Source organism: Bidens hawaiensis, unplaced genomic scaffold (genome assembly GCF_021521415.1).
Source record: "Bidens hawaiensis isolate Kalapana, Puna unplaced genomic scaffold, B.hawaiensis_p1.1 tig00012287_1, whole genome shotgun sequence".
Lineage (NCBI taxonomy): Eukaryota > Viridiplantae > Streptophyta > Magnoliopsida > Asterales > Asteraceae > Bidens > Bidens hawaiensis.
This window is the reverse complement of record NW_027492001.1, coordinates 442878-455757: the sequence shown is the minus strand read 5'-3', so window position 1 is coordinate 455757 and position 12880 is coordinate 442878. Positions and strand designations below refer to the sequence as shown.

At 36.6% G+C, this 12880-nt stretch overlaps 1 protein-coding gene and 1 non-coding gene across 2 annotated transcripts; both read right to left on the bottom strand.

Annotated features, from left to right (window-relative positions):
• Positions 1–240: 240 nt before the first annotated feature.
• Positions 241–313, bottom strand: TRNAQ-UUG (transfer RNA glutamine (anticodon UUG)). The gene has a single exon. It is a non-coding gene; the product is annotated as a tRNA-Gln (tRNA).
• Positions 314–2614: 2301 nt separating this feature from the next.
• LOC143540668 (uncharacterized) lies at positions 2615–10924 on the bottom strand. Its single transcript, XM_077033663.1, has 8 exons — positions 10798–10924; positions 4440–4523; positions 4047–4352; positions 3833–3968; positions 3550–3715; positions 3351–3479; positions 3078–3272; positions 2615–2842 (listed from the first exon to the last, which is right to left on the bottom strand). The coding sequence occupies exons 1-8, from the start codon at positions 10922–10924 to the stop codon at positions 2615–2617; spliced, it is 1371 nt and encodes a 456-aa protein (XP_076889778.1).
• Positions 10925–12880: the final 1956 nt, after the last annotated feature.

The following is a 12880-nucleotide window of genomic DNA, read 5'->3' as shown; positions in this document are numbered from 1 at the left end:
CAACCCAGTTCAGTTTCAGTTTGGTTTAACCAGTTTGTTTGCCCACCTATAATGATGTGGGCTTTGACTCCGAGATTGTCGTCTCCGCCTCACGCTCACGACACAACCCATCTCTTTTGCTGGGCATAATATATCTTACTGAATTTATTGTATGCTTAACTATGCATCTCCGTTTCAGGTTTGTTCTATGAAATGCAACGAGTGTTTTATTAATCTCACATTAATATTGTTACCAAATAAAGGTCCTACCGGGAGTCGAACCCAGGTCGCTGGATTCAAAGTCCAGAGTGCTAACCACTACACCATATAAACTGTGATGTCAATTACTCCTTTCCACACCTCTTTAACTCTATGTAAAACTTGTTACAGAATCACATAATTTCGTGTCATTACAAAGGAAAAGGTTTGTACCATATATACTTTCATATATGCTTTCATAAAAAAAGTTCCTATCGTCAAGACCGGCTACGAGGTAGGGCCGGGTGGTCGAACAATCTCGAGCCGACGCCCTGATAGGCCTTAATTTTTTTTTATGTGTTCTTAATGGTTAAACCCAATTACTCAACTAATTTTAGACCCAAATTTTTTCATCTTTGGCCCAAAAAATTTTCACGATTTTCGGAGACAGCCCTGCGCACCATTTTAATATTTTCATATATGCTTTCATAATCGGTGGCAGAGGTACATGTTGGCCACCGGGTTCGTCCGAACCTGGTCCTTTTTCAGTTTTATATATACCTTATATTATCGAATTAACGAACGAACCCGTTCTTTTTCAGCGAATGAACCCATAGAAAAAATACTTGTAGCCCTTTTTACACATCTTTGATTATTTATTTTGTCTAGAGAATGCATGTCCGTTTATATTTGCTTTATTATTTTCATTTAATTATTGGGTAAACCATACTTCAAAAAAAATTTCTTTTATAAGCTTTACTTATTTCTCAAACGATGGTAAACAAAATTATTATACAATAATGAATTCTAAAACTTTTGGTTCATCACGGGCTATGCTAAGTATTGGTCCATAAGGTTTGAGCAATATTAGTTTTATTTGGTGGGGCTCATCTTATCTAAAAGTCCAAAAATCTAACATATATTTTTTGTCCTCAACTTAAATGTTCAAGTTCCGCCACTACGTTCATCCATCTTTCTTTAATTTTGATTTTCAAATAATCAAATCCTATGAGTTTGAAAAAAAAAAGGTTAGCTTTTGTTTAATAAGTGACGATTATATGAAAGATGCTTGTATTTGCTATATTGAAAAGGAGTTCTTTTTGAAAGTCACAATTGAAAATGTTAAGAATCGTCTTCAAAACATGAAAACGCGTAGGAAACAACTATAATATGCAATATCTTTTTTATTTAAAATGTCAGATTTTATTAAATGTTGGTAATGCACTTTTCTTATAATAGTGATATGCATTCTATTTATCTAACGGACCGGACCGGGCCCGACCCGATAACTTTAATGCTAGAAAAAATTCAAACATCGAAAAATCCCAAACCCATAGGAAGAAATTCCTAGCTCCGCCACTGTTCATAATACAAGTTGTACGATTTGGCCTTTATAAAAATTGGCCTATTATGGTTACTATGGCAATTTCTTAGAAATATTAGACCCAGGTTTCAGATATATTTGAGTCATGTTATTAACTTATCTGTGTGAATATGTTTTAGACAAAAATAAACGCATACATGGCTTTTAATGTGGTCGAGTTTTTATGTAAAAGATGATGCCGCGAATGTACTTTTCTTGTAGTTTTGACCCTCTAATGGCCGTTAACAAGACGCATAAATAAGTACATAACTAAAAGTAAACCGAAAGAGACGACCAAAGTTTTCAATTACCATCATTTACACCAAATATGCGCAAAACTACATCGATGTGTCTCAGACTTGTTCGCCTAAAAATGTGAAAAGTTTACAAGATTTTTCAATTCCCATAGTCATATGAACTTGCAAGGTTTACAGTATTGGTTAAGCCTATCATTATCATCATCATAGGGGTTCATAGTTCATGGTTCAACATTAACATTTGATAGTTGATATAATCGATACCGTTTAAGCGTACACAACATAAGATCTGCTCTGGCAACTCCTCTTGTGTGTTCCCCTGTTCAAAACAACTTACCATAAAATTTGTACTTATAATAAATATAATTATGTAAGGCTGTAAACACACCAAACGTTCAGAGAAAAGTTTGTTAATCGTTCTGCGGGAAGTTCGTTTATGTTCATTCGTTTAATAAATGAGCGAACATGAACAAAGCCCATGTTCGTTCAATTGTGTTCGTGAACGTTTGGTAATGTGTTTATGAACGAACACGTTCATGTTCATTTGTTTATGTTGTTCATGAAAGTTATTTTTTGTACATTTATTTATCTCATCTAAACATTATTATTCTTTTTATTACCCCTAACATAAAATAGGAGACCATATTCTAACATTATTTTTGCATTGTTTCTATTTCCTTTCTCATTATTCACATTGATGAATACATCGATCTCAATCTCTAGGCTTCGTTGATTTTATTTGTGTTGGTGAACGCATTATTTTCCTTAATATACGAACACGAACATAAAATCTCAAAGGTAAGTGTTAGTGAACCATTCATGAACACATTATTTCCTTAACCAACAAACATGAACGGGTCTTGTTCGTGTTCGTTCGGTTCGTTTGCAGCCCTAGAATTATGTTTAAAAACATTGAACTTGCCTGAATTGTGAGACCGAAATCTAAGATGCAGTGCTTTAGTCGGTGTTGGAATGCTTCAAACCCTTTTCTTGAAATGTAACTGAATCTGTGCATATCTAAATCAATCTCAAAGTAGTTTACTCCCTGAAAGATAAGACACTAGTGTAAGTGTTGTGTTATATAATTGCATTTATAATACTGTTTTAGTTAAGTGGTTAACCGGTTTAGTTTAAATAGCTAACTTAAGGGACTGTAAGAAATTGTAATTTACAAACAAAAAATTCACATGTTACACTATGGGTTAAATTAATTAATAAGAAACATGTAAGAACTAAGAATACACAAATATCATAATAGTAATATTGCTAAGAAAACTTACTTGGTAGAACTCATGTTGAGGACGTGAGAGCACGGGTTTTTCATTGTAAGCATTCATAATCCTCCTCTCAGGCGCACTTAACGGAAGGTCATCTACATTTACAACACGACCCAGTATCTTCAACCGTTCTCGAAATGGCACTAGTGTATCTAGAGGAAAACCTTTGACTTTTTCTATTTCATCATCAAGTATCCTCTGTTCCAATTTTCAAACCAAATATATAAATAAGTTGACTTTAATCTAAGTATGTAATAAATGTTTTAGTTTTTTTACCCTCATATTTTCTTGAAATTTTGATGATAGTTCCTTAGAGTAATTATCAGAAAGTTTGAAGTATAAAACGAAACTCATTCCTTCACCATCAATTTCACCTTGAAATAAGCTAGCAGGGTACAACGGAATCTGTCAAACCAAAAAAAAAAATTAACTTTCTTTGATCCAAAATGTTGACATGCTGAATGATAACTAGTACCTGAATATTTACAACAAGAATCGGCGGAAGTCCTCCCGAAGAAGGGCCAACGTCCGGGAGTTGTACAAACCGAGCAATATGATCAATTTTCCTCTGAGATAGAAAGACGTCAACACCAAACGGATAATATGCTGCACAATTAGATACATGTTCCTTCTTTTTATCCCTGTTAATCCAAAATGTCACGAGGAAAGAAAAAAAGTCGATATGCTGCGATAAACATTTAATAAGATGTTTGCACATAATTTAGTCCAAGTGTAATGTGTAATCAATATTAATTTACCTAAAGTAATTTCTCCCACGTACTCTAAAAACTTGTGGTTCGACATGTGACCAAGAATCAAGCACTTTCTTCTCAGCTGGGCAGAAAGGTACTTGTGAACCAGCTATCGGTCTTTCTAGACGTTTCTTTGAAGAAACTAAAAGAATATCAGAAATAATGTTAAGTTTAAAAACAAAAACAAAAAGACAAAAAAACATTTTTGTTAGATACTCACAGATAGTGGTGGTAGGATTTCCGTCTTTTAATTTGAATGAAAGTTTATGTGAAATCTTCTTTTTTGTATGTGTCGGGCTAGAGCTTGATGATGATCTTCTTTTTTCAACTGTATTAGCAAGACATGGTAAACAATGGCCAGGAATCATTCCACAGTCTAACAAACCACTATTCATTCCAGCATTTTCATCAATGGAAGGTGATGATATTTCATCAAGGTAAACGGCTTTTGATTCGTTATCTGATTTTGGCCTCAAGTCAATGCTTGGCCTAGAGGCTACTTCAGGACCATTCGGTGGCGACATAGCTGCAGGTATATGGAATTAAATTTTAGATGTTATGATAGATTGATGTTTGATAGTAAATAAATGTGGTTTTCAAAGATGAATCAAACCATCGGGAAGACTATGAAAATCTTCATCGCTGCATTCGGACTCAAGAACTTCAACTGTATCATACCATAACTCATCTGTGCTTCCTGCTAATTCCAAATGTGATGAAACAATTTAATATTTGTACTCATGTTTGTTTAACCTTCTTTGTAAAAGAATACAGAGTTACTGACTATAGAGCTAGCTACTTAGATTTCAGTTTATGTTTTTCAAATTCAATTAATTAGCGGGTTTAAGAGTTTTGTATATATTTGAAAATGCTTACGAACACAGGTGCAAATGCCGGTTAACCGATTTCTAGATTCTCGGTTAAAAACAAAAGGCGGTTTTTGGTCAAACGGTCAAAACCGATTATAGGCAATAACCGGTCACAATTCCTAACCAGTTTTGGAGGGGAAAATCCCTAACCTATGTAACCGGTTTGGTTTGGTTTGGTTCGGTTCGGTTATTAACCATTTTACCAATAATGGCCTATTGTCCTATTGAAATAAACCTTAACTTATTGAAAGTGACCATATTAAGTTATCAACACTAACCTTAATAATCGATGTTCAATTAACTGGTTCCTATGTAAAAATCCCTAGCCAGTCCCTAACATCGGTTTGTAACAGGCTTCTCCTATACCAGTTAATAACCGATTTTGGTTAGGATTTGCACCTCTACTTACGATTTCAGACTTTGTAACCAGTACAACAAGCAATTAAATGCACAACTAAATGAATATAAAACTTCAAACTATACTTCTCCAACTGAAGCATATTCAATCCAATCAACAGAATCAACACACGTTAAATCAAACTACCGATTCGATCACGCACAACTAAATACTTCAATACTTCATTAATTAATCAAATAACTTGAGCTAACCGCTTCAATCAAACACCTAAACATATAATCAACTTCCACAATCACAGTTTTAGTCATGAATCTAGGTTAACAGTGCTGAAACTGATCAACCATTGATTCGATCATTAATTAGTCAAATAACTCGAGCTAATCACTTCAATCAAACACCTAAACATGTAATTAACTTCTACAATCACAATTCTAGGTCATGAATCTAAGTTAACAGCAATAGTATCAACACACATTAACTGAAACTACCGATTCGATCACACACAACTAAATGCTTGTTACAAGCCAAACAGAAGAACTCAACCCAAAAGACTAGTCTTTTGATTCAATCAACAGAATCAACACACGTTAAATCAAACTACCGATTCGATCACGCACAACTAAATACTTCAATACTTCATTAATTAATCAAATAACTTGAGCTAACCGCTTCAATCAAACACCTAAACATATAATCAACTTCCACAATCACAGTTTTAGTCATGAATCTAGGTTAACAGTGCTGAAACTGATCAACCATTGATTCGATCATTAATTAGTCAAATAACTCGAGCTAATCACTTCAATCAAACACCTAAACATGTAATTAACTTCTACAATCACAATTCTAGGTCATGAATCTAAGTTAACAGCAATAGTATCAACACACATTAACTGAAACTACCGATTCGATCACACACAACTAAATGCTTGTTACAAGCCAAACAGAAGAACTCAACCCAAAAGACTAGTCTTTTGATTCAATCAACAGAATCAACACACGTTAAATCAAACTACCGATTCGATCACGCACAACTAAATACTTCAATACTTCATTAATTAATCAAATAACTTGAGCTAACCGCTTCAATCAAACACCTAAACATATAATCAACTTCCACAATCACAGTTTTAGTCATGAATCTAGGTTAACAGTGCTGAAACTGATCAACCATTGATTCGATCATTAATTAGTCAAATAACTCGAGCTAATCACTTCAATCAAACACCTAAACATGTAATTAACTTCTACAATCACAATTCTAGGTCATGAATCTAAGTTAACAGCAATAGAATCAACACACATTAACTGAAACTACCAATTCGATCACACACAACTAAATGCTTGTTACAAGCCAAACAGAAGAACTCAACCCAAAAGACTAGTCTGATAGGTGAGGGAACCCATTTGGCTTATAAACCCCACATCAGTTGCCCATACAACCGATGTGGGACAAGTCCCATACCTTGCAATGGTTTCAGTCCGTAACAATACTTCAATAATTAATCAAATAATTCGATTTATGAACCTTCAATGATTCAATCAAACACCTAAACATATACTTAAATTCTACAATCACAATTCTAGGTCATTAATCTAAGTTAACAGTACTGAAACTATTAATTCGAGCTAATCACTTCAATCAAACACGGAAACATGTAATTAATTTACTACAATCACAGTTCGAGGTCCTTAATCTAAGTTAACTATCAATCCGCTCATTAAATAGTCAAATAACTTGAGCTAATCACTTTAATCAGACACTTAAACATGTAATGAACTTCTACAATCACAGTTCTAGCCTTCTAGATCATGAATCTAAGTTAACAGTGCTGAAACTACTGATTCAATCACTCACAACTAAATACTTCATAAATTAATCAAATAACTCGAGCTAACCGCTTCAATAAAACACCAAAACATGTAATTAACTTCTACAATCACAATTAACACCGAAAACGAGTAATTAGCTTCAACAATCACAGTTCCAGCTCCTGAATCTAAGTTAACAGTACCGTAACTATCAATTCAATCACGCACGACTAAATACTTCATAAATTAATCAAATAACACAAACTAAAGCTTCAATCAAACACCAAAACATGTAATTAACTTCTACAATCACTTAACACCAAAACGATTAATTAGCTTCAACAATCACAGTTCCAGCTCATGAATCTAAGTTAACAGTTCTGAAACTATCAATTCGATCACGCACAACTAATACTGAAGAAGCGTGGATCGACTTACTCGTATACGATCAACGTTTCTTCGGGTATGAGTGTGCTATATCACCGATGGTTTACCCTCGAAGGTTGTTTTGAAGGTTGTTTTGAAGTCCCCTGTTTTACCCTCGAAAAGGGGGAAAATGAACTTCATGGCGATGTTTAATTCGCGGACTACGGTGCGCCAAGGTATTCATTGCGCTTTGATTGTCTGATTTTTTCCTTTAGTTCAAGTCATGAATCATTTCTCCTTGTTGGTTTTTTAATAGGAATTATAGCTGGCACACAAGCTGCTGGTGGCACTGCTAGCGCTGGCGCCGTTAGTTCTGCTCCTGCTCCAACAAGTACTGAATCTCCTCTCATTGGGATCACTAAGGAGCAGGAGACTATTTTTCGCGCTACTCTAACAGCGTCAAGACCTCCCTCACCTCCTCCTGCGCGCAGCCCTCCTCGTGAGACTATTTTTTATTCTTCCAAGTCGTAGGAGAAGAGACCTGTTCTAGAGGATGATGAAGAGGTTAATTCTGAAGGTTCTGATGGTGGCCGCGCAAACCCTATAGCGCCACGAGATTTTGTGGCGCAGCCTTTTTCTCATGGGGCAGGCAGGAGCTCATCAGCTGGCGCTAATCTTTCTGCCGGTTCTCCTCAGGTATAAGCTTATTTTGCTCCGCTGTGCTGACTTCCAAATTAGTGTTTAGATGACTAAACGTTTCTTTGCGTTGCTTTGTGTTTGCAGGAAGCCGATCACATATACCGCCCGAGCTGGAATATCACTGAAGAGAGCTCATTTCAATCCTTGGGCGTATGTGAAGACTTTTGGGCTCACTATGTTCCTCCAGCTGAAAGGAGGTTTCAAGAGGATCGCGCTCGCGTGGACTTGCTAAATGACCACCTTTTTGCTGGGTCTGCGTTTTTTGCTGCCTCCCAAGAGCTTCGCAATGATTATATAAAGGTACGTGATGCCCTTGCGGAGGCCAAGCAAGAGGCTAAGGTTTCTGCTTGGAATCTTTCTGATGCCCGAGAGAGGGCTGAGAAACTCCAAGCAGAATTTAGCGAGAACCGGGCAAGTGCCAACGCTGCTTTTGTGAAGCGCGGGCTTGAGCTGCAAGCTGCGCGGGAGAAGCTGCAAGAGGCAGAGGCAGATGCGGCCAAGTACGCGCGTCGAGCGCGTGACCTGGAGTTGGAAGCAGAGGCGCGTGACCAAACTATTGCGCATGTTAATACTGACAAATCTTTATTGGAGAGTGAGGTTGCGCGCCTGAAGAAAGCTCGATGCTGCGCGAGCGGAAAAGAATGAAGCCTTAGCGGCAGCAGCGTCTGACAAAGAAGAGCTAAAACAAGCCAAGGAAACTGTTGAGTTGTTAAACTCTCAAATCCCTGCTCTTGAGACGTCTGTTTCTTCCCTCGCGCAGGACCGTCAATGGCTGATTTCACAGGGTGTGACTCGTTGCGTTTATGCGATGAAATACTCAGACGAGTTTCAGACCCTTGTGATGGATTGTAATGCAGCGTCGCGCTTGGTGGGTCGGGCTGAAGGGTTTAAGGATGGTTATGAATATGGCATGCTAAAGAAGAATCCATCCGACTACCCTTATCAGCTCGACGTTGTCTGCGCTGACATGGCTGAGGTGGGGGAGAAGTACTTGAATACTCCGATTCCCATCTTTGAGCAGGTATTTTAACCTTAATGAGTTTACTTGACTTATTTTCATAATCTTTTGTACTCATACTGTTCCTTGTGACTTGCAGATAGCCGCGCTTGCTGACCAGCCCGATCTTGGCGCGTTAAAGAAATTACTTGATGAATGTGAAGGGACTGGTGGCAGTGATGATGGCGCGGGCAATGCTACCTCTGCCAGCGGCTCTGGCGTGGCCAAAGGACCTGCTCCTGACGCTGTCATGACAGAAGACGACTATATTCAAGACGAACAGCTTGATTATGGTAAGTTTGGAGATGACGAGAAGCGGGCTGCGCCAGATGCGGAGGGAGGAAATAATGATGAGGAAGATGAAGAGGCTGATATTGATATAGAGACTTGAAAAGCCCTTCCTGTTTTTTTTTTTTTTTTGTAGTTTTTACCTCATCGTTTGTAAATTTGTAAACTTCTAAGTTTCGGAATAAAATTTTGTTTTTCCCTTATTCGCATCTTGCGCATTCCCAATTCATCTCTTTTATTGCATGCGTGTGCTTGTTGAATATAGGGTATGCTTACACATTGAAACTTGAACAAGGTTGTAAGGAAATTATTTTTACAATCAACTTACTCGTATACGATCAACGTTTCTTCGGGTATGAGTGTGCTATATCACCGATGGTTTTCCGAGATACGAGTTCTTCCACCTACAAAACGAACAGCACCGTGAGCTTACCCCTCAGAAAGGGACAGAGGAGTCCTCTTTGGGGTAACCCTCCGGTGTGAGAATAAGATATTGCAGGAGAAGATAAGAATGTGAAAATGAGTAAAGGATTCAGAATATATTTCTTTCTTGACCCCAACTGTGGAGGTGGTGTGGTATTTATAGTATTAGGGTTTCCAATGATTGGGCTCAGACCCAATTAGGGTCTTTTTTGGCCTCCTCCTATTGCTTCGCGCCACGTGTACTTAGGACACCTGGTGCTTTTTCATTGATTATTCTCTGACCAAGGTATTTTACCTGACCCATGTGCCATCACGTGGTGGCACATGGGTTTTGCTGAGTTGTCCACCCTTCATTGGCAGCTGTCAACATCAGCACATTCTTTATTCCTTAAAAGATACCTTCTGGAAGGTTGTCTGATGAGTACAATCATGGTTGTCCTTATCCTGATTTGGATTAGACTATTGTCTCATTTGTTGTGTTGTCCTTTATGCGCCTATCCCGGGGATGCGCAAGGTCTTCTCTTTATTCTCACGCGCAGATGTTTCATGCGCAGATGTGATATGCGTAAGCATATGTAATATGCGTGAGCATATGTGATATGCGCCACGCGCAGATGTGATGCGTGAGCATATGTGATATGCGTGAGCATATGTGATGCGTGAGCATATGTGATATGCGTCACGCGCATAGGTTTTGGCTTTGTGTCTTCGTGACATCCTGATTTCAAGCCTCTTGTCTATATCTTGTGGGTTGACCCGCCCCGCTCAATGTTAAGGCGGGTGCATACCCCTTCAAATACTTCATTAATTAATCAAATAACACGAACTAAAAGCTTCAATCAAACACCGAAACATGTAATTAACTTCTACAATCACATTTAACACCGAAACATGTAATTAATTTCAACAATCACAGTTCTAGGTCATGAATCTAGTTAACAGTGCTTAAACTAATCAACTATTAATTCGATCATTAAATAGTCAAATAACTCGAGCTAATCGCTTCAATCAAACACTTAAACATATAATTAACTTCAACAATCACGATTCTAGCCTTCTAGATCATGAATCTAGGTAAACAGTACTGCAACAGCTACATGCGTAATATAATATATATAAAACCGTGATTAACGATTAACTCAACAGAGGCGTTAATTACCAGACGGCTTGAACTTCGAATGATCGGACGGAATATGCTTCGGAATATTCTTCTTCCGTCGCTTACGGAACAACTTCTTCGCCGCCGATTGAATGCGAGTCTCCGGTGAAGACACGCAAGCTCCCATCGCTTCCGGTTAACTGATCATCAATGAAACAAACTAATTGAGGCAGATTCTGTTGCTTTTATAATTATAATAATAATCTGTATATTATTATTATTATTATTATTATTAATTTTATAAAAGTTTGTGTGAATGAATAGTTAAATACGCGCTTGAATGATACAAATATACGTATCTAATCTAACTTTGGTTTAAGATAAAGTTAAATCTGAATTAAAAGTTTAGAGTGAATATATTCAATAGAGTTATGAAGATTCGGGTTATTCAGTGAAAGCTCGGGTTTAATCTCAATTTGTGTTAGTTTTGATAATTATTCATTAGGATTATGGTAATAGCTGATTTGAGTAAGTCATTGTGCAAGGTTACGGTTCGAATCCCTAGCTCATCCGGGTTTTCGTCCTACCGTGTGTTACGCCAGAGAGTTATGTTTTTGTGGTGGCACAACGACTATCAAGTGGTAATCGAAGGTATGGTTTTCCGAGGGAATGTCCAAGTCAAATTCTAAAGTCAGCGTGAGCTCGGTTAAGACAATATAGTCTGACTGGAGTAGGGCAACGGGGGCTCTCCAACATTGAAAAGTGTGATGGCCTAACACACAAGAAAGTCGTTCCAAAAAAGTAATTAAAAAAATGCACGTTGAAACAAGCATACGTATCAAACTTTAGTTTAAGATAAGGTAAGTTTAAATTCGAATTAATAATATAGAGTGAATATATTCAACAGAGTTACGAAAGTTCGGCTCAACCAATGAACAACTAAAGTAGTCAATATCGACGATTTATATTCTCTTACTTTTAAGGTGATAGGGCATTTTCGGGTGTTTCGGGTTGGTAGGCAACATCGTCTTCAATCCCTTTCATGATTATTGTTAATATATCATCTTGTGTTGCTTCACCCTGGCTTAAACCGAAAAATATGATACATTAGTGAAATTCGAACCCGTGATGTCAACATAAGAAATTCTTAGAAGAACCTAACATGAAATTTTTGGTAACCCATCAAATTAAGAATGACAACTCACATAATCTCTAACTTTACTTTCTATAATTACATTTTTTAATACGCGATTTCGATACTTACGATTTGAAAGAAAGAAAATATGTTATTCAGCACTTTATTGTCTAATTTCAAAGACTCATAAACTGTTAGTTAATTGATATACATAAAACGTTACTTAATCCTTATTTTATATTATTAATCTTTTTATATAAACTTTATATAATTCCTTGCTTAACCTCGTTATGTACAAAGTATAATAAATATATAAACTATTAAAATAAAACTACATGTTATGAAAGATGGGAGCCACTTATAACGCCACGTGTGACTGATCATTTACTTCAAGCAGACGTGAACGTGCGGCTGTGTGCAAGGTGGGACCACAGTTTCTATTTACAGCATTGTTTTACTTCTGCTGTGGAGACAACGATGTCTTGGATAAGATTTGCAACAACTTTTAATTAATTAATAACATAGGATGAATTTTTTGAGAACCATATTGAGTTTTAATAATTTAAGAACACAATCCTAGACCATATATTTAATTAAATGAAATGAAATATGTGGTTGAGATTAAATCTAACAAAAAGGTCAAAGTATGAGAGAGAATAAAGATATAAGTGATTACACTAACTTTTACGTCCGTTACATATGTGTAAGAAGTCGACTCGGTGCGTAAAAAATTATGTAATTTTTTTACGTGTATGTAACTTACATATATTACGCATGTGTAAAAAAAATTCGAAAAAAAAAACCGTTACACTGAGTTCTTTCGAGTTCTTAAAACTCAAAGGGGTTCTCATTTGAAATCTCCGCATTAATAATATATACATTATTTTATTTCCATCTCATTATTGGATGCACATTTGTTAAAAAAACTATTATATACTTTAGGTTAGTGTTATAAAGGGTGTTTCTTCAAAACCAATTATTTAAAAACTACTGGTTTATCCGGCGCGT